Source organism: Anser anser (assembly GCF_964211835.1).
Source record: "Anser anser genome assembly, chromosome: 2".
NCBI lineage: Eukaryota > Metazoa > Chordata > Aves > Anseriformes > Anatidae > Anser > Anser anser.
In genome coordinates, this window is record NC_139721.1 from 146,769,544 (window position 1) to 146,794,954 (window position 25,411).

Here is a 25,411-nt window from a genome sequence, read left to right on the forward strand (position 1 = left end):
GTAAAAAACAACGGAGTTGGTAGTACTGTTCCCGTGGGCATCAAGCTGTACTCTTTGTGGGTGGTCTAGCAAGGCAGTTGAGCTGTAAAGTTAGGAAATATGTACATAACGCAGGACCCTGACCCTGGCCAATGTGGCTCTATATCCTATGAGAGCATTGGATGCCAAAAAAACCTGGGCATTCAGCTTTACCGAGCCTACTGTTCTTTTCCATGTAGCTAAACGTCCTTCCTACAACCACCTGCCAAGTGCTGTAGCTGTTTAGCTCTAAAGATTGCTGCCTACCCAAACATAGTTTTGTTGCAGACTGGGGATTTAGCTTGCAAGTCCATAAAAATAAACAAATAAATGGGTGGTGGTGGTGTAGTTTTGCAGCACAGATTTGTTTGTGTCTTTTTTTTTTTTTCCCCCTCCAATTGGAGCTCTTAGAAAAGCAAAAATCTAGCTTTTAGCTCAGGGATTCTTGAAGTAATTTATTTTAACCTTCTGTTGTTGTTTTAATAAAAGCATTCTCTTTCTCAAGGAGATTGCTTAGAAAGGAAAGGTTCCCCTTCCCCCTCCACCACAAAGAATCTATCCCTGTTGGGGCAAACAGGCTGCTTGTGATCGACAATAGGGTTTTGTGTTCTGAAGACATAACATAAATTATTCCCTCCCCTCCCCAAAGAGGTCTGGGAGAGAAAAAAATGAGGCCAAATAGCCTGGTTTCTCCAGAGAAGGAAAACAAAAATAGTGTAGTTTAACCACAGTGATGCTGTGCCTGCTGTAGTCTGACTGGTGTCAGGGACTGCCTGTAGTACCAGAGTTTTTCTCTAGGTTTTGGTAAGAATTTACAGTTTTATCCCAATTCCCAAAGCTGTGGCCTGGGAGCTAAAGGAAGCATTGACTGAAAAAGCTCAAGTGATGCTCTGTGAAGCATTTTATTTGTTGTACTTCACACTTTAAGGACTGGCCAATAGGCCATTGTATCAGTCACAATTATAGCCTTTCCCTTTTTAAAACAGGATCATGATTACATCCCTCAAGACTTCTGACCTTTCTTCCTGACTGCCTTTGAGTTGCTGGTCTCTAATTTCCCCTTCCTTACCCTCCAGGGATTAAATCCTTTTTTTATTACTTAAGTTATCCTTTATCTGTGTTTCTGTCCCCCTCTTCCCTTGCTAACTTTGAATAGTCTGCAGGTTCTGTTTTAAATGTAATCATTTGCCAGACAGTACTACTGGAAACGACTCCTTGAAGTTGAAATCTTTCCTTTGCTTTTTAAATATTTGGAGCAGAAACTCAAACAAAGCAGAAACTTTGAATGCTTGTTTACGGCAGATCAAAACTCTTTGCGTGTTTGTTCTGTAGTGGGGATGGTGAGGGGAAAATCACATAATTGCATAAATTGTTCTACGGTAAGGCTTGATGGTGCCTTCAGAAAGGTCTATTGAAATTCGTTCTGTTAGGAAATGACAAAAGTAGTTCTGAGACTTCTTGAGCTTCTGCTTTGCTGACAAAGGAGGAGCCCGGTCAGGGAAGAGATGAGAGAAGTGGCACATACTATTTGGCTTTCTAGTTTTGCTTACCAGCTTGCATGAATATTAGGAGGAAGCTTCTGAATAATTGAGTAAAAATACACCTGGCTTACTACATTTAACGTGGCCTTAAATTCCACATGCCTTTACAAACTGTGCTCTAAACATTTGTCGCACGATTCAATTCATAAGAGCTTTTGATTTACTTGTACTGTGAACTTCCATTGAGCTCCCTTTTTAAAATAAGGAGATGCTTTAACATCTGAGGAAGGTTGGGTCACCACATGTGTGAAACACAATAATGCCCAAGCCAGTGGCTTCAAGCACTGTCACGGTTCAGGGGGTGATGTGGGGGGACGCGACTGTCAAGCGAATTACATATTTCGGTACAGAAGAAGTGTTTATGCCTCTTGGTAATGGAATAATGTGTCACAAACTTTACATAGCTGTTGCAGTGTGCCAGTGTCGTCCGACTTGCAGCATTTGCTGAAGCAAGCTGACTGCACGCAATAGTTGTCTCTACAAAACTCATAAACCCCTTGTGGTTTGGGCTTTGGTAATACGCGACTGCTTTCTGACATGGTGGCAGACTTTGAAGGGCTGGTTGTTGCATGCCTGGCGTCTAATTCCTGCGCCATGCGGGAGGAGAGAAACGGGAGGAGATAAGGGAGAAAGAGGGTGTAAAGGCTAGAACCAACGAGGCCTGTGAAGAAGCATCCTGTCCGGCGGGGGGATGAATAGGCATCCTTAGAAGTAGCACTCAGATGTCTGCTGTGCCTATTAATCTCTCCAAAATGACCTAGATGGCTGGACCAACTGCAGGCTCGATACACTTTCTGTCAGCATAAAATTGGTTTGTAATAAATATGCTGAGGAAGCAGCAGGAATAATGGAACCTATTTGGGAACTGACGTGCCATTGGGTTTTCATAAATCCCAGGAAGTGTAACGCTGGCAAATGAATATTCATAAACCAGGCTATTAAAACTTTAAGAGAACCTTGAGGGGGTGATGATGTCAGACTGTGGAGTTAATTATAGAGATGGTAAAGTTCTTGGCTAACTAGGCTGAGCATACGCTCACAATAGTTTTTACACAATACGGCAATCAGAGGGAGCTACAGTATTGGATGTAGGCTCTGAATCTCTCGATATATTCCCTGAGCTCAAAGTCTAGTGGTTAGAGGAGGGGAAGTATTTACATCCCGCTACTGTGTAAATAAATTGGCTTCAAGTAGTTGAGTAGCTGATTGTGTCTTTTGTGATTATTTTTGTTACTGAGTTGTTCACGATTTCTGGCTTGCTTGCCATAAAGTACCCTGCTGGGTTGGGAAGCTTGTGGTGGCTCTCAAAACTTGCCAGTTGTCGGTAGATGTGATGTTTTATCTGTGTCATTCACTAGACTTGTTATGGGGGACACCAATACCACAGTAACTGTACTCACTCCTGGTAGTGATCAGTTTTAATGATTGTTGCTTTCTTTTAAGAGACTCTATGCCTCTTGAAAGAGCTATGAAAAATATGGTTTCTGTTTTGTAGGACAGAAGTAATTTATAATGCTCTTAGAATTGCTGAGGGTTGGAGAGACCTCCAGAGGTCACGGTTCTGGTCTCATTTGGCAGAAACGAATTTAAAAAATCTCTAGTTTTTGCTGGTGGTCGCTGTATTCTTAATTTTCCACGGTATTGATTGAAACTTTCGAACTGCCAAAGCAAATCCCTCATATGTGACTCTATTGAGGTACAATGGGCAAAAATGATGAACTATTTGGAATCAAGGTAGTCAAGTCCTAAATTTTAGGACCTTACTGAAATTAATGTTAATTAATGTTACTTATAATGTAACTAATAATGTTCCACTTTAAAAAACAAACAAACAAACAAAACAAAATAAAGCAACAACAACAAAAAAAAAAAACCCACACATTTCCTTCCTTAAATAGAGAGGGTGCTAGGAAAGAACATGCTATTGTGTTTCCTGAATCAAGATCTGTAACATAGGACCCTTTTAACAGCACAACTGGTAGGAGGAAGAGGAATAAAAATAATACTTGGATTTTTTTTTTTGTATGTGGTGTAAAGCTAAAATCTAAACCAAACTAAACTAGTCATTTGCTTGGGTCAAGGAATTAAATGAAACAGCTGATTATCCCCTGTCTTCTGCCAGAGCAAGGAACAGCAAATGCTGTAAGCATGGATGGAGCGGTTCGTGAATACCAGCAAAAAGTCTGAGAACAACTGCGAATCTCAAAACATGCTGAGTAGGATTCTGAAGGTTTGGGAGGACTTCAGAAAGAGTTCTGACTTGTTAAGAAGTTGAAATCTTACTTTGAAAGAGGCAACTTTCAGCTGTGAGTAAGTGGTAGAGATGCTGTATAGCCGTAAAGTTGCAAGAAGCCCTGAAGTTTGACATATCAGAAATAATGCTTGTAAGAGCTCTCACAAGCTGGGGGAGGGCAGCAGGAAATCGCTAGTGTCCAGTGAGACTTGCTTCAATTTTGAGAAAAGGAAAATCACTTCTTACCTCAGCCTTCAGCAGCCCTTGTTGTAGGGTGACTAAAGAGGCAATGTCAGCTTTTGCATGTAAAGTTGGGCTGCCTTTTTACAGTTGCCTTCAGAGGAGGAGGAAAATATGTTTGTCATGTATACAATGTCACAGTTTGCATCACTAAGTACGAAGTCTTCCGTGCTTATTCCTCGGCCTTGGATCCCCTGTTACGAGGTGACTCACGCTGCAGACTCCGTCTCTCCCCGACCCTTCTGCTCTCGCCCTTCCTGCTCTAGGCTCACCAAAGACACTAGCTGTGTGGCCTCTCTATTGGAGATCAGTTGGGTAAAATAAGAAATACATATTTGCAAGATGTGTTTGATGACGGAAAACAAACTTCAGCTGTTCTGGACAAGAGCCTTTTGACTGTAACTTGCAGTCAGGCAAAATTGTGTTGATTGCATCTGTGCAGGAGACAGCGAGGCTGCTTGTCAGGGAGGAAGGACTGACCAGATGCTGAGCCTCCATCACTAGCCTGTCCCCTGGGAAGAAAATCCACTTTGTTTGAAGTCCAGGTTTCTCCTTAGCAAATTGAGTTTTTTATTAGTTATTTCCCCTCCTTTCTCCCACAGCCTTATTATTATGTTGCCGTTGTACTTGGTTTTCTTGTCTGAATTGTTTGGACTTTTCAGATGGGGAATTGGCATTTTTAGGTAGATGCTGAGCAGGTTGGGCTCAGGAGGTTCTTTGGATGCCCTCCCAAGGTGAGCAGTATCCACAGGCATAGCGACTGATGTAATCAAACCTGCTGTCCATCAAAGGATGGACGCAGGTGGGATATTTCTTGGGACATTATGGGTCTGCCGTGGCAGCCAGGTATTTCTGTGAACAGCGTGGTCTGGAAAGGCTGGAAGTGAGCGGCCGGCTTGGTGGTGATGGTGCACCCGGTGCAAGTGCTGGAGGTATCTGCAGTGACTGGATAGCAACGTGAAAGTGAACATTTTTTCCTTACCTCAGCAACGCTGAGCCAGTGCTCCCGAAGGAGCACAGGGGATAATCCAAGCTAAAGACTGTACAGAACGTGAACTTCAGCTTCTGGAACAAATACTCTTTTTCTGAGGAAGATGAAAGTGCCTTTAAATAGATACCTTTGATTTCTATTTTGCTTCAGTGCCTTTTTTTAAGGTTCTTTTATATGACCTTGGCAAGATCTGAGATGAAGGAGATTGGGGGTGAGGGTGCCTGGATGGGACTTAATCATGTCTTTTTGAATAAAATAAAACTTGCTGAAGATATGATAACTCTCCTAGCTGAGAGCATTCCTTGATGTGAGAGAAAGCAGAGTGAAGAAAGGAAATGCAAACAGATCTCATGTGGCCTGTGAGGTAGGGTGAGCATCCGAGGTGAGCAACTTAAAATTCATAGGGTCTCTCTGGTTTCCTCTGCTGCTTATGTTTCTGAGGTGCTTGGAAGATGGGACTGTAAGGAATATGGCTGGCCTCGAGTCTTAGTTCTGTTTATTTTTGTCAAAGTGGGCTGGTCAGGAGGTGTGTAAAAATAGTATCTCTTCCCTGTCTGTGGGAAGACGGGGATGTGATCCCAAGCAGTCATCGTGTAGGTATTACAGCGAGCCCATGAGCCCTAATGCCAACATTTGAGGTGATTCCTGCATTTCGGTACATCGATGGTGCCCAGTTTGAAGCTTTATTCGCAGTCATTTGGCAGCATTTCAGTTAGCTGTTTGTCCCTACCCCATTCATAGCCAGTGCTGCTTGTGCGTTACGTGTGGCTGCGTAATCTGGATCCAGCCCCTGCTCTCAAGCAAATACGTCGCAGTGCTGAAGATAGCACCATGATGCAGGCAACAAGTATCCTAAGGAGTTACAGCTGGGTGAACTTGAAGCTTTATAGGATTTCTGTGGTGCTCTTGTCTCTGCCTAAAAGCGGAGAGTAGATTTCTCCTCTTCCCTTTAATGATTAATAAGCAATTACAAAGGGGTTTTGTCTGATTGCTTTGTCAGACTAAATCCCGCGTTTGTTTTTTTGTCCAGGGTTGTTTAGAGGAGCATATGGCTGTATCGCTGGTGCAGGGCTGCCCCTCGTTTTGCCAAGTTGTTATTTTGCATGTGGCTGGGCACCGTGTATGAAAAAGCCCTGCCCTGCCTGCTCGTGCATTGTTCCCAAATAAAGGCATGTCTGCACCGGGAGCTGAGCCTCCAGCTGCCGGACCTCGGGGAAAAAAAAGGACCTTTACCCACGGACTGAAAAGAGGTGATTTATCTGCAACAAACTGTGCCTTCCCCAGCTCTCTTCTCTTTCTCAAATTAAATAAAAGAAGTTGTTTTTAAACTTAAATAGTGCAAGCTGGTTATATGTTCCTGCTCTGTAGCAAATAGTTTAAGCACCTAACCATCAGCCCTGAAGTCACCTCAAGCTTACCGAAATGTCCAAACATTAAAAAAAAAAAAAAAAAGAAAAGAAAAGGAAAAAAAAGAGCAGTTTAGATCAAAAATGTTTCTGCTCCTGAAAGGTGTTTAATAAGTGAGTTTTTCCTTGTATATAAACTCTCATCTGCATGATAAGTGGGAAGTTGAACAGGTACCTTTACAAGACAAGGCAGTAGTTTGGGAGGCTTTTTTTTTTCTTTTTCTTTCTATGACAGAAGTGCTTTTAATCAGGGTTTAATTCCAAGTTGAAGTGGCATAATAGTGTTTTTGCTGTATGTTCTAAGGGCATAGCTAACATAAGGTTGTTAGGAAGAGGTAATTTATTAGACCAGCTGGTATAGGGGGGAAAAAATGAGACAAGCTTTCAGGCACACCAGCACTTCGTCGCGTCTGAAATAGAAACAGAAGATTTCAAGGTTAAACAGAAGTTACAAAAAACTACTCCATTTAATAAGATATGGGTTGAACTGTCAAAGAGGAGCTTGCTGGTATGGTATTCCTTCAGCGGGGTGGGGAAGATAATTGATTTACTGGAGAAAGAAAGAAGGAGTTTACGGTCTGGAGAGGCTATAAACCTATTACCTGGTGAGCACACAGCTTTTCTTCGTGTCTACGGGAGTTAGGAAAGTTCAGTTCTTCGTCGTCTCTTTGGAAGGTTTTATTTTTATTAGTTTTGTTTTGTTTTTGAGAATTGAGATTGCAAGATCAGATTCATTTTTAGATAAGTGGAGTCTGGTTTATTTAAAGGAACTTTATCAGACAAATGTAGTTTCAAGCCTTCTTTGTCAACAGGTTTCTGTTATTAGCCTACCATTATTAAAGTACGAGGTTACCTAGTGGTCAATTGTTGTAAAGTTAATAGCAAAATGGAAAAAAAAAAAACAACTCTACTGTTTGTTTATTTATTTATTTATTTATTTATTTATTAAAGACCAAAGTACTTGCTTCCAAAATCAGATCAAATCTATTCTAACAGAACCCCTGAATGTTAGTGGGTTGTTTGTTCCTTTTAATCTATAATTTTCCTCAATAGCAACAAAATTCAGAGTTGAAACACTAAGAAACAATTTCAAGGCTTTGCAAAATGACAGATTCTTTGCTTGCTCTAATAGAGCTGACAACGTGTTTTTTTAGGCTTAGAATTAGGATGTTTTATCAAGGTGGTTGTTTCAATACACGTCTGGCAGTGCACTGTCAATGTATATTAGACTGTGTGCTGTGGAGGAGAGCAGAGGAAAACTATTCAGTGCTCTTTCTGAAGCTTTTCACTTTTTTTTCTGTAGTGCTGTACCCTAAAATGATTAATGGTATAGTTTAAGCAGCGTCAGATTAAACATGTTAAAGGAGCAGTCATTATCTTCTGACTTCTTAGTTCGTTTTAATGGGCTGTCTGTACAAATGCCCTCTAAGTTAACCCTTGTATATGTTAACAGTTGCTTTTAAAGTTATGATATCTGGCTTCATCATGCAAACCTGACTTTGCATCGCAATTATAATGTTCAAAACGATTGATGCCATTTGAGTGGTCCGGAAAGCAGCCTGTTCTCTTTCCTGAGTCCCACTGCTGCGTGCTAAGAGGGCAGAGCTGTTTGCTCAGCTGTGTCCTGTCGGTACTGCAGGGGCTGCAGAGGTAACCCTCGCATTTAACCCGAGCTCTGGGTAGGTGGAGGAGGTCAGAAAGGCTTAATCTAATTTAGATAAATTGTGTGTCAGGAAAGGGGTGTAGTTGTGCTAGCATTTGTCTTGCTCTGCTGGAAGCCAGCTTCCTCCAACCTGGTGACCCAACAGTGGAAAAAAAAAAAAAGTGTCATGTATTGGGAACAGCTTGACATGTATCGGATACATCAGATACATCATCCTCTGTGATCCTTGATGTTGTAGGGTAAGGCACATCTGTGTCTCAGCTTCCTTGAAGGCAGTTCTTCAGAAACTCCCCATACTGAGGTATGCTTAAATATCCCTTTCGCGTGGCACTTCAGCCATGGTGGCTAGAATTGGAGCCGGCATTTTTGTGTTTTGCTCTCAAATTCCTTTAAGACTAGTAACTACTTGTAAATCCCTTCTACCACTGTCTACTTTTGTAACCTGGCTTATGGATCTCAGGAGATTTCCTGAAAACCTAAACTGAACACCAAGCTACCCTGCAACTGGTCTCGAGGCATTAGATAGCTGGAGTATGGCCTCTGTGTAACAATCACACAGAGAAACTAATATTAAAAGCTTACACTAATACGTCATTTTAAAATTTGACCAAAAAGAAGTAGCAGCACTACACATTCAAACAATTACTGATATGGAACAAGTTACAGGAAAAACTGACATCTAGTTGGAGCTTACTGGAGAGTGGCGGCTTGGTTCTAACAAAGGTAAGGGCTTTGTCTGCGTGCTGGTCGTGCATCACCCAAGTGGCTTTCCTTTGTGGCAAACGTAGGCAGCATGCTCTGTAAAGCTGGAATAAGAGGAATTCTAAATGGGAGCAGGGAAGAAAAATAATAATTCCCAATTCCATTAGACTGTGATGGGTATAACTATGCACTGGTTTTACATAATGGAACCCCAAATGCGTTCTGAGGTCTCGTTCTTGCTATATTATTTTCTAAACCCTGCTTCCTAGCAAGGGTCACTGAAAAGAAGTCAAGGCTCTGCTACAGTCTCTAAATTTGGAAACTGAAGTATCCTGTATGGAGTCTGTACTTGTTTATCTTCTTCGCAATGTAAGTTATTAAGGGGAAAAAAAAAAAGTGTGTCTCAGAACAGGAGAAGTTAAGCCTTCAGGTAAGGCAACAGAAGTAAAATGTAAGCTTTATTTTGAGGTGGCGGCAGTAAATTTGTCACGTTATTTAACAACTCAAGTTACTGGATGTTCCTTTTAAGGTACTTGCCACAAAGTAGTGAATGTGAAATGCCCTCAGTGCCATGCTTTCACCCTTTAGGAAGAAAAGTACCTCGACTACCAATTTATCACTAACACAAAGAAACAACTGCTTGACTTTTTAAATAAAGCAGGCAGTGGTGTACACTGATGCAGATTTCTGGCATTCCTGCTGCTGATTCACCTTGGCATCGTTTAGTCTCCTCGATTCTTTTCCCTGCCTTTCTATGTTTGGAAGTCATTTTTCAAGTTTCCTTACCAAGCTGCCTGCCTCCTGTTTCTCTTTGCTTCCTGATTACAGAATGGGAAGATTGTATGGGTAAATAAGACCCTTTCCATCAAAGGCTTTGTGTTTATTCTAACAGAAAATTTTCTTAGTCTGTAGCTGAAACAAATCTAAGAAGTGGAAAAGAAGAAATAAACAAACAAAAACACAACATAACTCTATCTTTTTTTTTTTCTGTGGGCCCTCTGTAGAAAACAGTTTCTGTGTGGATGGTTTTTACATACCCTCAGACCCTTGAAATATCAGAAACTGTGGACACTCTCATACTGTTCCTCATAATGACTTGCAAGAAATAAAGATAATCTTGGCAATCAAAAAAGCTCAAAAAATCAACTAGCTGAGAACTTACATATGCCAAAGTCTTTAATAGAATGTTTTTTTCCTCCCTTGAGGGAGAGAAGTGTGAATTTGACTATAAAAATGAAACTGCTTTCCAAGTGAAATCCCTATATAGTGTCCTCTCTAGGAGCGGTCGTCTAGTTTTGGTCAGCCTTTATTAAATAGCATTCTGGTGCTCCAGATCTTCTTGGATAGGGTTTTGTTATTTTACTGCATATTGTGAGCTAATGCAACTCCTGGACTTGCTCCAGTCTGTGCTGTCTGAAATACAGACTTCGGGTATAAGCTGCTGATTATGGTTTCAGACTTCCCAGGAAACAAAAATAAAGACCTGAAGAAAATGCTGCAGCTTTTCATAGTGACCTCATGCATGGCCACATGCTGTCAGGATGTTTAAGTTTCTTGTACTGGGTTTTAATGCAGGCATACTTTCCATGGGAGTTTAAACTACTACTGTAGTTTGACTTAAAGCCATTGGCAGGCAATACACTTACAAGATAGTCTAAATGTCTTGAATTGTAGCCTTGACTGAGCTCTTTTCTGTTTACTTGACTGTTTGAGAACTTGATTTTGAAGTCAAAGCAAGATATGTTTATGCCGAAGTGTGATACAAATTGTTAAATCATTTATTTGGAGAAACTGATGATTACCTAGATTTTCTACTGCTTTCTTTTACTCAGTTTTTTCATCAGCACATATAGCACATATATAGATCAGGCCAGGTGTAGAAAGGCAGTGAGGAAAACAAGCATCTTGCTTGGACTTCAAAATGCTTTGCATGGAGTGCTGATATATCAATTTAATAGCAAATGTGCCAGTACTGCTGGTGTGCTGAAATAAAGTTCCCAAATGGCTCCCGGAGGCTCCCTGCTGCAGGAAGGAGGGCTATTCTTGTGCCGTAAGATTGCCTTCCGCAGATTCTGTGAGCGGGGCATTGTTCTAACAATAAACTAGATGTGTTTCAGTGAATTTCTTGTGCAACTGCCCCACACATGCTGTTAAAGTGCTGAAGCTCGTATAAAATCTCACTTTGGTGCTTGGATCAGGAGCTGAGGGTACAGCCTTAGCGGTTGCTGTGATGCCTGTGAAGGATGATGAGGTGTTTTAACAGCAAGGCTTCTCAAGGTCCATGTACCCCCAAATTCTCCACCTCTCGTCGCTCTGCAGAACTGCAAGGACCTGGATTTGGAGAAGGCGGCGTGGGTGGGAGGAGAAGTCTTGCTGCAGCGTGGGCCCCATTTCCCTGCTGGGTTCTGCAGCCCACGCTGAGCTCTGTCCTGCTGCAGCTAAGCGTGTTTTTGCTGCCTTGGCCAAGCCTTGAATATCTCGCTCAGCAGCAGACTGCATCCAGACGTGACGGAGGGTTTTGTAGCATCACCTGGCACAGGGCTACGTACCACTGTGCCTGCTGGCTAAGAAGCTCTGTACTGTGCCTGTCTGTGATTTAGGTGGTAATGTGCTATTCCTCAGCGGTGTTTTTCCTCGCTTCAAGACAAATGCTGCTGTAGGTATATTTTCAGAACTTGGGTGGCACAGCCTGCCTTGCAAAGGCCTAGTCCAGCACCCAGCAATGTGGAATCCTTCCTGTAACTAGTTGTGACTGTATTACCTGCTGACCATCAAGACATCCATGGAGTCCTTCATTCTTTCCAAATCTAATTTGTTTAAGCTGTCCGTCTTGCCTTTCTTCTAAGGGATGTCTCTTTTTTCCATTACACACACTCAGTGCTTCTCTTCAAACAGCACAGTGTTCCTTCGCTGCTATTCATGGGACAAACAAGTTGACTGATGAAGGGAATTCACCTGCAGAAGAAAAGTGTCCAAGACCACCATCAGCATGCTCACATCATGGCCCTCTAGTTGGTGGTGTGCTCTGTGGCGTGCTGCTGAAGTTGAGCTTTGTGCGCTCTGGGTTGGTACAGCTCTCACAATGTGCAGATCTCTCCTAATGAAGGAAGGGTAAATATCAAGCAGCAAGACTACTGGACTGGACAGTCTTGTGCTGAAACCTTCTGGAGAAGGAAAACAAAACCCTGCTCAAGAAGGCGGCCTGGTTTGGGGCAGGGGTGGAGTGGGTGAAGGGAGCCACGAGAGTGGGACTGGGTGTGATGGGAGAGTCTGCAGTGGGACCTGGAGAAGAGGCAGGGGAGAAGTGGAAATAGGTTGGGAAGCACTGAAGAACGCAAGTGTGGTGGGATTACCCCGAGGATGGGGTGCAGGAGGAAGGTGGAGGTATGCAGAGGGCAGCAGGAATAGAACCAGAAGAGAAGGATTGGCAATGATGAGAACTAGGAGAGGAAAAGGAGTGGAGCTGGGAAAGGCAATTTTCGTCCTGGGAAGACCAAGACGGGTGAAATCTGGGGCGAGTGCTCCCACGTGGGACGAGCTGCAGCGTGGCAGAGCACTCCCCTTTCTGCCAGCACGCAGGCATCCAGGTTGCACCAGCCTTGGTGGCTGTACCCTCTACATTCTCAGGGGGGCATTTGGGAGAGAGCATAATGAACCTCTCAGCTTCCTATACATCTGCATCCACTCAGAGATTTGTAGGATCTCTGTTTTCTCTGCTTGCTACATTTCAGTTGACCAAAGTAGCACCGCTACTTTGCTTTCCAGCTTGAAGGGACTGTCTTTAAACCAGGGGGAAGAACCTCCCCCATTATCTCACTGAAACCCCATCCCTCGTCTGACCAAATGTGTGCCTGCAGCATGTAACTGTTGATTGTGGTAGATGTATTTCCTCTCATATGACTGAGGTCTGAGGTGGGAGTCGGCTGTTGTAAGGTCACTGGAGGAAGTGGCCTGCTCGGGGGAGTGTGTGAAAAAAACAAACTCTTCAGCCTTGATTTAAAGCAGAGGACTTGTGTGAGCCATTAGCCTGTTCCTTAAGAGTCACCTTTGATGTGCATAGATTTTGCTGAAAGTACCTTCCAACCCTCTTCTTGAAGAATTCAACAAGATCTTTACTCCCTAGATCTGCACTGATCAGGTATAGCTGACAAACAGCTCTGCTTTGTTGTGAACAGTGAGAATACCATGCTTCCTAGTGAGGGTGACTTCTGTACCAACCAAGTATCCTTTTGCAGTTAAGATATTTCGTATATAGATACAAAAATGTTAATTCTTGGTTTTTTTTCTTCATCTTTTTTCTTAATAACTGTGGAGAAAATACTGCGGTATTTCTGAACTGTCCCCAAAACAGGACAGTTTAGATAAATAAATTCTTAATGTCTGTGAGCTGAGATGGGAAAATGGGAGTGTTAGAATGGAAAAATGTCAACTGTTACTTTACCTCCATTTGAAATTAGAACTGCAAAAGTATAATAGCATCTAGTGTGCAGTTGCACGAACGGCCCTAAATTAACAGATGCCAAATAATTACCTGTGAGTAGCTTTTTGGATGTGTCTGACTTTATTCTCCTTTTTAACCAAAAAGAAAGACAGATTTCCCCCTGGTACTTTGGGTTTGTCAGTGTGTATTCTGAGAGACTAGAAAAATGTTGATGTTTTGAAATGCATTTCCTTTATAAAGTAGTGCAAGCCTGGTAGGTTTTCTCTCAGCCCAGCCTGGATGTCTGTGCAGTGTGACTGACTTGCATAGTCCATGGTGCTATTCTTCTTCATAAGACTTTGCTGACAGATCTGTCTAATGCATGCATGCACCAATCCATCTCATTTCTATTGTGTTATTTAGTTTTATACAGCTTTCGTTATAAATATTAAATAGTAATGAGAACATACTGTGCTGCTGATCTAAGCAAATTGGACACAAAGCGAGTTAGCTTATTTTAGGACTACTTGTGTGTAATCATTTCTGACCCTTTTTTGAATGTGTCCCATTTCTTTGTATTATTGAAGCTTATTGGGTGAGAAAGCACTTTTAGCAGAAAATCAGCAGTTCTGAGCCAGGATCTGTGAGTGCATCTGGGCACAGCTTCAACCTGAGATGCTAATGGCTAAGCTTACAAACTGCCAGCGTGATTTGCAGCTGTATTGTTCACCGTGCAGTATCTACAGAGTATCTACAGAGCTGGCCATATATGCTGTCACTTTGCCTCTGAATATTATGAGCCTAGGGTTCATTGCAGGAATAGGGCATACCTGTGGCAGTTCGGTTTCTTTTGGTGGAGTGATAATCATGGCTTCATTTAATCACTGTGTGTTGGAGATCTTTCTAGCTGTGAGAAACATTTGGTAAGTTCATCATTACCACTAGCTGTCCTAGGCAGGTATTAAACCCTTACAGGGCGGTGCTTCTTCAGTACTTCAAAGCTGTTGTACTGAGTTTCCAAATTTTGAGGACTAAAAGTTTCCAGAACAACGGGCAGCATCCCGTTGCATCGGTGCCTCCCATGTCCTCTGGAGACTTTGTGCCCTCTGCTGAAAGGGGACAGCCAGCCCCTGCAGCCCTCGGGCAGTGCACTCAGCGGGGCTGTTTCATTCAAGGCCGCAAAGCACTTAGAAGATTGGATGCTGATTTTAGAAATAACAAGGTACAAGCAGCAGTTGAATTGCCTTGATATTTTACTGTACAGTGCCAGACAGGGACTGAAGTGCCCTGTCTGGCCTGAAGTACACTGTCTGCTCTGACGTGCAGCTCTGGGCGCCCCGGAGGGGGCTGGCAGCAGCACGGCGGAGGTGACCGCGCTCTGCCTGCTGGCTCCAGCCTCGGAGCAGGCTCTTTGCTTTCCTTGCAGACCCTGCGCTGTGAAAGAGGATAGGATGGTGTCCAAATCTAGCATTAAGTGATGCTTAATGATGGTTAACAAGATGATCTCTAACGTCCCTTCTGACCCGAGCCATTCTATGAAATTACCCTGGGAGAGGTGCGAAGGAAAAGCTAGTCAGAATTACAAGCGAGGCAGCAAGCAGCAGGAGCAGATTTTTTGCCAGGTAGTTATTTTGGGGAGAGTAGATCGTTACTTTTGAAGCCATCTGTCTGAATTGCAGCAAATCTCACTGTAACTGATCAACAGTGCTAAATAATTAAATAGCACTGTTCAAACGCCTGTCTGCTCCTTCCTTTCATCTAGTTCATTTGCTTCTCGTGCTCGACAAGTACCTGTCTGCTGTCAGGAGCCGTGAAGGTGGCTGTTTATACCCACGCTGCTGGCCTACTTCCGAGCAGTTCACGTAACGAGAAACCCCATTATTTCTCCGGCCCAGCGATCCTCAAACGGGCCGCATGGCGAGCTGCCAGCGGCTTTGTGCCGCCCGTGCTGCCTCCCCCCCGCCGCCGGCTATGGCCTCCTCTCCCACCCCGCGCTGAGGTGCGGCCCTCGCCCTGGGCACCCAAGGGTGGCGGAGGAGGGCTGGGGCGGCGAGTGAACGCGGGGTGACCTACAAGGCAGCCACTCAACTCGCGTGTGGCCTTATTAGGCAAGCTGCGGTGGTGGTGTCTGGGGACAGAACGTGCTGGATGGCGGCGAGGAGCGCGCAGCCCCGATCCGATCCAGCCCAGACCCCGGGAGATGCGACCCAGTACCGCCGCGCCCGGAGGAGGCCGAGCTGCGTGTGGCAGATACCGGGAATCGTGCGAGAGGCGGCTTAAAAAACCCTGCTGTGTTAAACGTTCATAGCTGTAGCTCGCTTTCCTGAAGTGTTTTTTTTCACAGGCTTGGCTGTAACCCTGAGATTCACGTTGTTATTCCGTATACCGAGCGCTTTGCAGTGCCCTTTCTAAGAAGTCTGTTTTCGTTCTTTATTGTGCTGTGTGCTTTTAGAGAGACACCTGAACAAAGAGGAATAAGGTTTTTTTGTGTGACTTCAGGACTGTTTCTCCACTCTTCTCGTGCAATTTTATGCCCTTTATTGGAAGACTGTATTTTATTGGCTAAAGGAACGGTCCTGTTCCCTGGAGAAGGGGAATATTGGCACCCGTTGCCTGCACACAGACCAGGGCTTGACTAGGTTTCATCATACCCACCTCATAAAAACTGACTTTTATGTGGAAGAAGGCTTTAAAAAAAAAAAAAAGGCTGTGTGTTATGCCCTTAGTGAAATCCCCCCAGACCTTGTCAAGTACAGTACAGCCAGGTGCTGCACGGGCTTCCTGTGCAGCTCTGGTAAAGCTCCTCAGATCCGACTGGTGATTACCTCGCTATTAGTGATCGGTGCCCTGCCGAGCACTGCACACACTTGTGGTTTTTGTAGGGGGCTTGAGAGCATGTGAGGACAATAAAGAAATAAAGAGAAAAGGTCCTAGCTGCTACGAATTTAAACCTGCTCCCTAGACAAGTTGCTCCAGAACTGCAGCATCACTGCTAACCAGGTTTTCTTTCCTCATCATTTTTTGCTTAGCTGTGCTGGATGCAAATCAAGCCTTGTATGTGTGCTTACTCACTGTGACATTATTTCCAGTGACAGAGCTTGTAGCGAAGCTAGCCCACCTTGACCGTCAGCACTAGAGCAAAGCACATTTTATGCTCTTTTTTTTTTCTTTATTGAATATTTAATTTTCTGAGAAAGTATTGCAACATGCTATAAGCAGGATGGGAGCTGGGGTCATAGGTTTGGTGTCTGCAAGGTTGCTGTCTGCCTGAGGCTTAAAAATGATGGTTATATTTCAAGGTAAATATGCAGGAGTGTTAAGTGGCCTGTGAAATGTCACATCATTGTGGTAAACAAAATTGACGCTTTCCTTAGATGACTATTGAGAACAGCCAAAGAGCTTTGTTATAAATTCTTTCTTGTGGTATGCACTGCTCTCTGCTCCCTTATTGGGCTTTTACTTGCGAGCAGAGATGCAGTTCAAGAGCAGCCGGGAGGAAGCTCCATAGCGTAGCTGTGCTTTTAGTGTTACTGAACTGCCCAGGGACACTCGCCACTGCAGGGAAGGAGACAGCCTTGTGCTAGGAGGGTTGCACTCTGCTGGAAGGTTTTCAGGAGACTGAAGAGACTGGAAGTGTCAGAAGATGGGGAAACCTGTACTAAAACCCTGATGACTTGTTAGGAGGACAGGAGTCCTGCAGGCAGTCTCTCCCAACAGAAGCTTGCACCCTTGGTCATTACAACAGCTTCCACCACGTTAGTAAATAAGAAGCTGCTGCTTGTGGCAAGACTTCATTGCAGAGTGCTCACTGAAGCTGACCCCATGCCTCCACAATCTGAACCGCAGCTCCTTTACAGTGGGCCATGATGTGAAATGCTCTCAGTCATTATTTGGCTAGGTAAAAACGCTTCTTCCTCAAAGTCCTTGGGCTGCTTTGTCACATAAATTGTCCATACTGCTGGGACAGAAGATCCTGCCTTATCCCTCATTTCCAGCCATTTGCTAAGTCCGTCCCTGCCCCTGGCATGGTACACATCTCAAGGGTTCTTTTACAGTTTCAGGCGCACAGACAGGTCTGACTCAATTTGGATAAGCTGTGTGCCTCACTGGTCTACCTGATTACAGAAGTGTAAGCAGCGTGTGGCCTTTCAACTTCATTTAAGGAGCTAGTGTAGGCTTATCCTACTGTTAGACAGGAAGACCTTGAAGATCTTTAAATTTGCTAGTCTTGACGTACGGTTCCATGAACAGTGATACAAGATGTGGGAATATCAGGGGAAATTACCTTCATGTTTCTTATTCTGAAAATGTGTTACGAGGTACTAACATCTCCCTTTAGGAGCAATTCACTGCTAAAATTAATGGTTTGAGTGAGATTTTGTTAAACCTGAAATAGTAATCAGAGACTGAAAGGTTTGTGTTTTTTTTTAGTTTGTATAGAAAATACCTGTTGTTCTCCCATTTCCCAGTACAAAAGTAAATGCTCAGTACCAAAAAAATCCATATTCTTTTTAAACACATCTGTCACGTTATACTCAAAAAATTTAGTCCTCTTTATGACTCTAACTAATCAGCTTTTTTGCTCTGTGCATGTGACCTGTTTTAAATTGTCACGCAGGTGCTACAATGCTGAAGTTTACCTGCAGACTTGTCCAAAACATAATCAGTAGTCAAGCAGCAGGCATCATCTTGACAGAATCATTTTTCAAAAACTTTTGCACAGTGAAAATGAGAAAAAGCAAAGTGAAAAGGATTAAACTTGATTCCTGTTGGAGGGATGGTAACATGTCAGGAAACTTTATCTTGGTTTAAAAATCTGTACAAATGGCCTCCCTTTAGGAAATGAGAATATTGCTTGCCTGTGTACGTGGGCTTTGGGTAGAGAGGACAAAATTGACTGGCGTTGCTAATCCCAGATACGTCCTGTATTTGCAAGCAAGGATGCCAATGATGCTTGCACATGTCTTGAGACAATAACTTGCTGTTAAGTGATTATGCTACTTAAGAAATCTTCTGTTAGACTTTTGACATGTATTTTAACTTTGGGTTAAATTACTTCTTGTAATTACTTCTGCCTTGGCAGAAGTTGCCGGAAGGTGGGGGAAAGAGGAAATAGGAGAGGCTCTTCCAGTACCTCCTCACTTACCTTTGGAAACCCAAGTCTGCATGCTAAAAAGTGGCAGGGTATGCTCGGGGTGGGTGTGTGGCCTGGAGTCTGGGAAAGGTCAGGTGGAGTGATGGAAAAGAGTGGGCTGGTCTAGCCCTCTTTTTTAACCCTCATTCCTGAGATCTTCCACAGCATCTCAGATCTCAACACAGCTCTCAGGGTATTGCTATTCCAAGTGCACTCTCTCCTTGTCCAGGAGCAGAGCAGAGCAGTGGAATAAAATTCATGAGCTCCTTTAGACCTCTACGCATGAAGTGTGGATGCAAATATTATTTCATCATCTTGTTTATATAGATCATCTCAGTTTTCCATGCTGCTCAGAGTCCTGTTTACCTAACTAGCACATTTGCTGAAAGTTTCTTTGCAATCACTGTAGTGTTTTTTCCCCCCTCAGTGTTCTTGATTTTTTTTTTTACTTTTTTATTTTTAGACTTCCTTCAAACAGCTGTCATGGGCTTCTTTGATTTTTGTTTTTATGATAACTGCAAGTCATAACAAAGTATCTGGTTCTCCTTATCACACAGGAACATATCTAAATATAAATTCCTAAGTGATCAAAATTTAGAAAGAAAAAAGACTTGATCTTAGTGGGACCTGATTCATAACTCCTCAGTGCTTTGGGGTTGGCAGCCCTGTAAGTTGGGAACAGCTTTGCAAGCCGTTTAAACTCCAGCTTTGATTACAATGATTAGTTTTGCCAGACAAAAGGAAGATATTTTCCTTCTCTTCCTGTGGGAAGCTTCGGAACAACATTTAGCTGCCAGCTGGTCTTTCGTGAGCGGTCTCAGATTGGAAATGTATGCATGCTTAACCTCTAGCTCTTTGCCCAGATGACTGCAAACTTAGCTTCCAGCTGGGTTTGCCCCCCTTTCCAACAGCCGAACTGTTGTTCTCTTTTTTGTTTGCTTATGTTGGAGGCCACAAATGCTCAAGAATTAATGATGGCAGGGAGGACAAGAACATTACTACTGATTTGTAACTCAGCCTTGATAACGTCGTTTGGCTCAGCATCCTTCTGGGTCCTGCAGACTGGATCGCTTTAAAGGAGAAAATACTCTTCGTCCTTCCTTCATCAAGTGCTTGGAGATGGATTTCTGCTCTTCTGGAAAAGACTTTCTCTCAAACCCGCTGTTTCCAAACAAGCAGCAAAAAAACTGAATCCAAGGCTTCCTTTCTTTATACCATTGTTTGACATTGCTGACTTACTGTTCTTACCAAGGTATCTTCTCCCCTCCCAAAGCTGGTTAAGGGTCAGTACAGAGACCTCTCCTGCAACAGCAGACCCCTTTGACCCTCATGACTTTAAGACTTAATGTTGGAAGCAGTATTGGCACATACACTTTGTCCTGAGGTGAAGCAGAAGTAACTCTGGGGTCACAGGTTGTGCACAGTATCAGGAGCTTTTCTGTCTTTCCACAGCTCTGTGTGATTTACCTTCTGTACCTCCTTCACCAGACAGGTGAAGGCCTAGCAGAGGTCCTGCAGGTAGGGCTTTCTGTCTGGGCAGCCGTGAGCTATCGCACCAGCTCAGCTGTCAGGTCTAAGCTCTTCTCCAACCCTTCTGAAGATCGCAGCCATGAGATTTATCAAATGAGTGTTATTCATCTGTGCTTTATGAAAACCAGTTCCCTTACTGTGTACCAAATGAGTTACAGGTGCTTAAAAATGCTACAGGTAGTAATGCATCCACTCACCAGATCAAGCAAGAAGTATTCATATGAGCAGGGTTGAGAAAGAAGGGACCTTTTTGGACCTGGGCATATCTTTTATTGGTTCACCTGCAAAGATACTGGTCCACAGTGTCCAGAGTAGGTGTTACCTGCAGGTTCTTTGTTATCTCTGCACTCGCTGTCTCGTTTGTGTGTTTTAAGCATGTCAGCATTTAGGTCTAGACTATAAAGTGGATTTTCAGGTTAGTGGCAAATTTGGACAAGTGTCGACAAATGACATGTTTTGTTCCTGCTTTTATATTTTCCAGGCCTGAGTACAGCTGGTGCAGAGGGCATAAAAGTGTTTGGGCCCCTTGTCCTGTGCGATAGTGTGGTGAAGTGGTTAGAATTAGATGCAAGAGCCAGTAAGGTTACAGGCAAAGGACAACACGCAGCGTGTAGTTTCAGATACTTTTGATCAGAGTTACTACCTGGGGAACTGGGAGCTTCAGTGACAGATCCCAAGTCTTGGGCTACCCTTGCTTTAAGAAGTTCTGTGTGGTTGAAAGGCTCACAGCCAATATTTGTGCTTCTGTTAAGGCCACGCTAAGATTATTCACATTTAAAAATAAATAAAAATAGCAGTGACATTAGACAATACGGAGTGCATATTCTTACATCCATTGCAAAAACTTGTTTGCGCAAAAAGCTGTAGTTTTGATGGCCTAGACAGGCTAAATACAACTTCATGGTGAGCCAACAAAAAATCAGTAGTTTTCTGAGAGATTATGGTTTTCACTTGTGGTTCACCAGTCTCTTTCACAGCATTATTGCTTATATTTTGTCTGTTCCAAGCATGGATTGGGGTCCTGTTATACCAAATATCATAAAAATGGGTAAGCAAAGTCAAGAACTTCAGTCCTGTGTTTGTAGACCATCTCGTCACTGTCCTAACACCCCCAGCTTTGCATTGAGTTTTCCACTGATGCTGGCTGAAATCCTTCTGAAGGGAAGAAGTGTGTTTGGGGCAGGGAAGCTAGCAGGCAGTCACTGCCTTTGGTTGGCTGGCTGGGGTTCAGCGTGCGGATCTGTTGCAGTTAGGTATTTAACGTGCTTTGTGGGTGATCAGGTAGTTTGGTGGGGAAGATCGAGCCAGGGTTATTGCACCATTTTGAGCAACCGCTTCCAGACTTTCCAAAAGGAATCTGACTCCTCGCTTGGATCCAAAATCCATCGACTCCGTTTAATAAAAAAAAATGGTAGCTAGACAGACAGTATTTGTGCAATTTTACACCTTCTGTCTCAAATTAAAATATTTTGAGTTGCGGTGTCTGTTCTTAAGTTCCCACCCCCACCAGTAATTTTGCTCATATGTTATCCATAAATCTTGTCTATTTTAAACGTTCCAACTAATAGTTGGGCAAACGTTTAGCATAATGATATGATTAACAGAGTCCATTTTTTGGCAGCCTGGATACTGTTTTTCTTCAGCAAGCATTGCAGTTTATCCTGGTCAGAGATAGGAAGAAATTATTCTTCTTTTTGGAGGATTTTTTTTTTTTTTTAAATATGAGGATTTAGGGGTTCTGCATTCATTTTGCAGGAATATAATGTGTGATTTGGCTGGATCTTTGAAGTGGTAATATTATAAATCTTCCAATCACCGTTGCCCAATCTGTTTTAGCATTCATGTGCCTAATTTCTGTTTGTAATCTGATTACTGGCTTGAGCTGCTCCAGCTTGCAGCCTATTGCTATGCATTTACTGTACTCCCTGGGACGCGATAGCCTGACAGCTCCAGTCCTGTGCTATGAAAAATCTCTACACGATATTGCTAAGACAGGCCCAAGGGCTGTGGCTGGTGGAGAATTAGCTGCTATTGTAGTTTCTCTTTGCTGAATCCTTTGTTTGTGCAACCATGTTCAGAAATCCTTGGATCTCCAGCTATTTGGGAAATGTTAAATACTCTGAAGAGCAAGGTAAGAAGAGTTCAAAGTAGATAGGAGAAAATGTAGTTCATTTGCGTGCTTTTAATCTCTCTTGTGTGCTTGTATGTGTAAATATTGTTTGGCTGGATCTCCTACAGCTACATTAGCTACTTTACTGATCAGTATTCAGTTAGTCACCGAGGCTATTTCATTATTTCCTAAAGGACACTTTTGAAAGATCCGATTAGATGGATCTTCTAATTAGCTTAGCTTGCTACCGATTTAGGGCCTTTAAATATACTAAATAACAGTGGAAGGTTGTATCTGATATATATATGTATATATTTAAATTCAGCATTTTTAATTTCCTATGTATTAATCTGGATATAGACAGTGGTTTTATCTGATAGTTTGTACCTGGGAGGGAGTGGGGGGGGCTAGACCAACCAAATGGTTAAACTTATGAGCAAGTTTGATTTAGTAAATATACTCTTAAATACAAGTATTTAAAATTATTTTAATGGGGTTACGTGTACGTTTATATTTCTTCAGTGAAAGAGAGGACAAAATGCTGTTGCAATCATTTTCCTTCTGTGTCTGAGGTACTATGAGGGTTTTTTAAATTAACCATTGAAATGAGACTGTTAAACTGATGTTCCTTTTGTGGGCTTATTTATTTTCTTTTGAAGTAGAATTGTTTTACTTTTTCTCCTGTGTTTGTATTTGATTTTAACGCTTCCATATTATAGTGAGTAAATTTTATTGGGCTTTAATCCTCCCACATGGGGTTTAATTAGAACAGGAGGAAATGCATAAAATATCAAAACTGTGTAGTGGAACACAGTTCTCTGGTCGGATTTTCTGTTTATTTGTGTGTGGGAAGAGAGCAGCTTGCTCTATGAAATACGACAGAGTTTTAATAGGTTTTGGAGGCATTATAAATGTGGTGTGTATGAATATTGCAAAATGTGTTTAATGGGTAGCAAAAGTCAGAGCAGCTTGTCTGCCCCGTCTTAGCAGCCCTTCTCCCTCCCTTCTTCCCCTGGAGCAATGAAAGCTACTTTCTTCCCCTCTCGCATCCCCTCTTTATTTTTGGCCAGGGTAGGGAGAATTTCTCTGTGGTCTACTTGTGGTTTTCATGGTGGACAGCTGTTCCAGTGCCAAAAACTATACGATGGGTGGTTATCCCGTTAGAATGGCTATAAATTTAAAATTTGCCTGGTTCTGATTAGCTAAACTGATATTGAGCTGGGCTTTTTAAATTATTGCATACTGTTCCTACAGTAATGTAAAGCTGGCATTTTTAGAGATACTTACAGTATGGAGTACTCTTTGCTTTTTACTGCTCTAGTGTAAAACACAGTGATTTATATACCATTCATACTGTTTTTCTTAAAATACTCTGTTTTAGTCTGACAAGATGTTTCTGTGTAATCTGTGTGTTTTATTCGCCATTTACTTGGAAAGAGAAACTGTTAACAAAAACAGGAAAAAGTTGCTTATTAAAGCTGAAGAAAGCTATTAGCAAAATCGCTTGAAATTTTTCAGTGACTTGTAGCAAATGCCTAAAAAATGCCCTTTTGCATATTTTAGTCTCTTATAAAGAGCTTTATAAAAGCTGTTAAAATTATCTTTTTTCTTTTTCCTTTTCTTTTTTAATCTGTGTACCTGGTGAGGTGGCAGGGGGAAAGAAGTGGAAGAGCAAAGGAGGGAGTAAAGTTTTGAAAGGCATAGAGAAAAGATACATTTTTTAAATTAAGGCTCATGTTGTTTGCTATAATAAGCTTCATAAAACCTTTTTTGCAAAAATAATAAACATCCTACCTAGATTTTAAAATGCTTTTTGCTTGCAAAGTAAATTTAATTTTTTTTAATAACACAAGACTATATTACAAAATGTTGTTGCCCAGTTAACTCTTCCTTTAAATAGTTAAATCTGAATTCTGCATTAGAGTAAAAGGAATGTTGCTGCTTTTGAATTGTTTAGAAGTTTTTGACTGAAAAATAAGGTGATCACTATGTCAGCGAACAGTTGTTTATTAATTTTGGGTCTTAGAGTAGCTGACTTAATGCAGATGGAGACCCAAAGCCATTTTCCCATTGGGAGTACATTTTTAGTAGCTTCATGTGTTTTTCAGCAGCAGTTACAGACCAGGCTGCCCTGCTTCCTGCCTAGCAGTTGTGTAAGGTCTCTTAATAGCATCAGCGTTGCTGAATGGAGGCGCCTGGTACTTGGAGCACTGGTCCCCCTTGCTGCTGGTCATCATTTATAGACCCTATGATGATGCCCTTGACTGAAAAATTGTAGAAGTCAAATCTGGGGAGGGAGATGGGAGATTTCTGAATCAAAGCAAGCAACAGGCAAGGTTTGGGAACTGGTGGTTTTGTGATACACTGCATCCTTCTTGAATTTCAGGTTGTATCTCATGTGATTCTGCTCTCAGCATAATATGTAATGTGTTCCACTCTGATAACAAACAAGTCCTAAGGTTATTCAGAAAAAATAAATAAATGGGAGCTTGCAAACAGTGGACAACCTTCAGAAATATTTTTGTCATGGATGGTGTGATAATGTTGCAACAAATCTTCAGCTGGGCATCTCTGATTTCTGCAGTGAATATGCAATTTTGATAGTACTGCTAGGCTGCAGCCAAAAAGGCTCTTGCTGCTTGCTGCATTTTTCATTATCAGAGTGCTTTATAAACGTATTTACTGTCCATTTTATAAGCAGGGAAACTGAGTCAAGCGGTTTAAATGATAGCCTCAGGCTGCAGTGCTTCACTGAATACTAGGATTAGGACAGCAGAAGCTTCACCGCTTTATGGAACTGCCGTATGTTTTACTGCCTGTACTTATTTTTGCAAAGGTTTGGCTTACCCCCACCTTGGGCATGCCAGCCTATGCTCCTTTGACTAGAGGCAAGGCCTTTGTACAGCCTTTGCCAGGGGAAAAAGACTGTTATTGGAAATTAGAGGCTAGTTTCCTAAAAGTTCCCCATTTATTAAAGCATCTCCACTATGTTGTTTTTTTTTCTTTCACAGATTTTAGCAAAGGAAACTCGGTTAGATTTAAACCTTCACGATTGCTCCAAAGGAAGAGAGCGTTAAGGTAAGGTCAAGTTTGTCTTCCTAGTGAAGATGACCACTTGCATAACTGTATCTTGCAGTCATTGCTTGAATCTATACTTACTCGTTTGTCAGGAAAGATGATTCTTGGTCCTCTCATAAGACCAAGCTTTGGTGGATGCTCTGAACAGTTATTGAAAACACCAGCTGCCTTCTAAATAATCGTGTGAAAATTTACAACAGGTACTGCCAAGGGAAGAGTCCTGCTCTGCACTCAGCCTCCTGCCACTGCAGTGCCCCTCTTTTCTTAAAAGGCACGGACACAGTACAGACATTTAGTGAACCAGCTTGGAAAACCGATCTGCCTAACAAATAAGGTGGTCGAGGT

At 42.5% G+C, this 25,411-nt stretch overlaps 1 protein-coding gene across 11 annotated transcripts in view; it reads left to right on the top strand.

The window, feature by feature from the left end:
• Window positions 1-25,411, top strand: part of SVIL (supervillin) — a 137,458-nt gene that overhangs the window by 44,374 nt on the left and 67,673 nt on the right. For 10 of the 11 annotated variants that reach the window (XM_083823226.1, XM_083823222.1, XM_083823223.1 and 7 more), the window contains one exon: window positions 25,000-25,066. Coding sequence is in view for 5 of the 11 variants with exons in the window: in XM_083823225.1 (XP_083679351.1) it covers window positions 25,000-25,066 (67 nt within the window). In the remaining 6 variants the exon portion in view is untranslated. Of the gene's footprint in view, window positions 1-21,853; window positions 22,010-24,999; window positions 25,067-25,411 lie in introns of those variants that run through there. The other variant, XM_083823224.1, reaches the window with a different exon arrangement.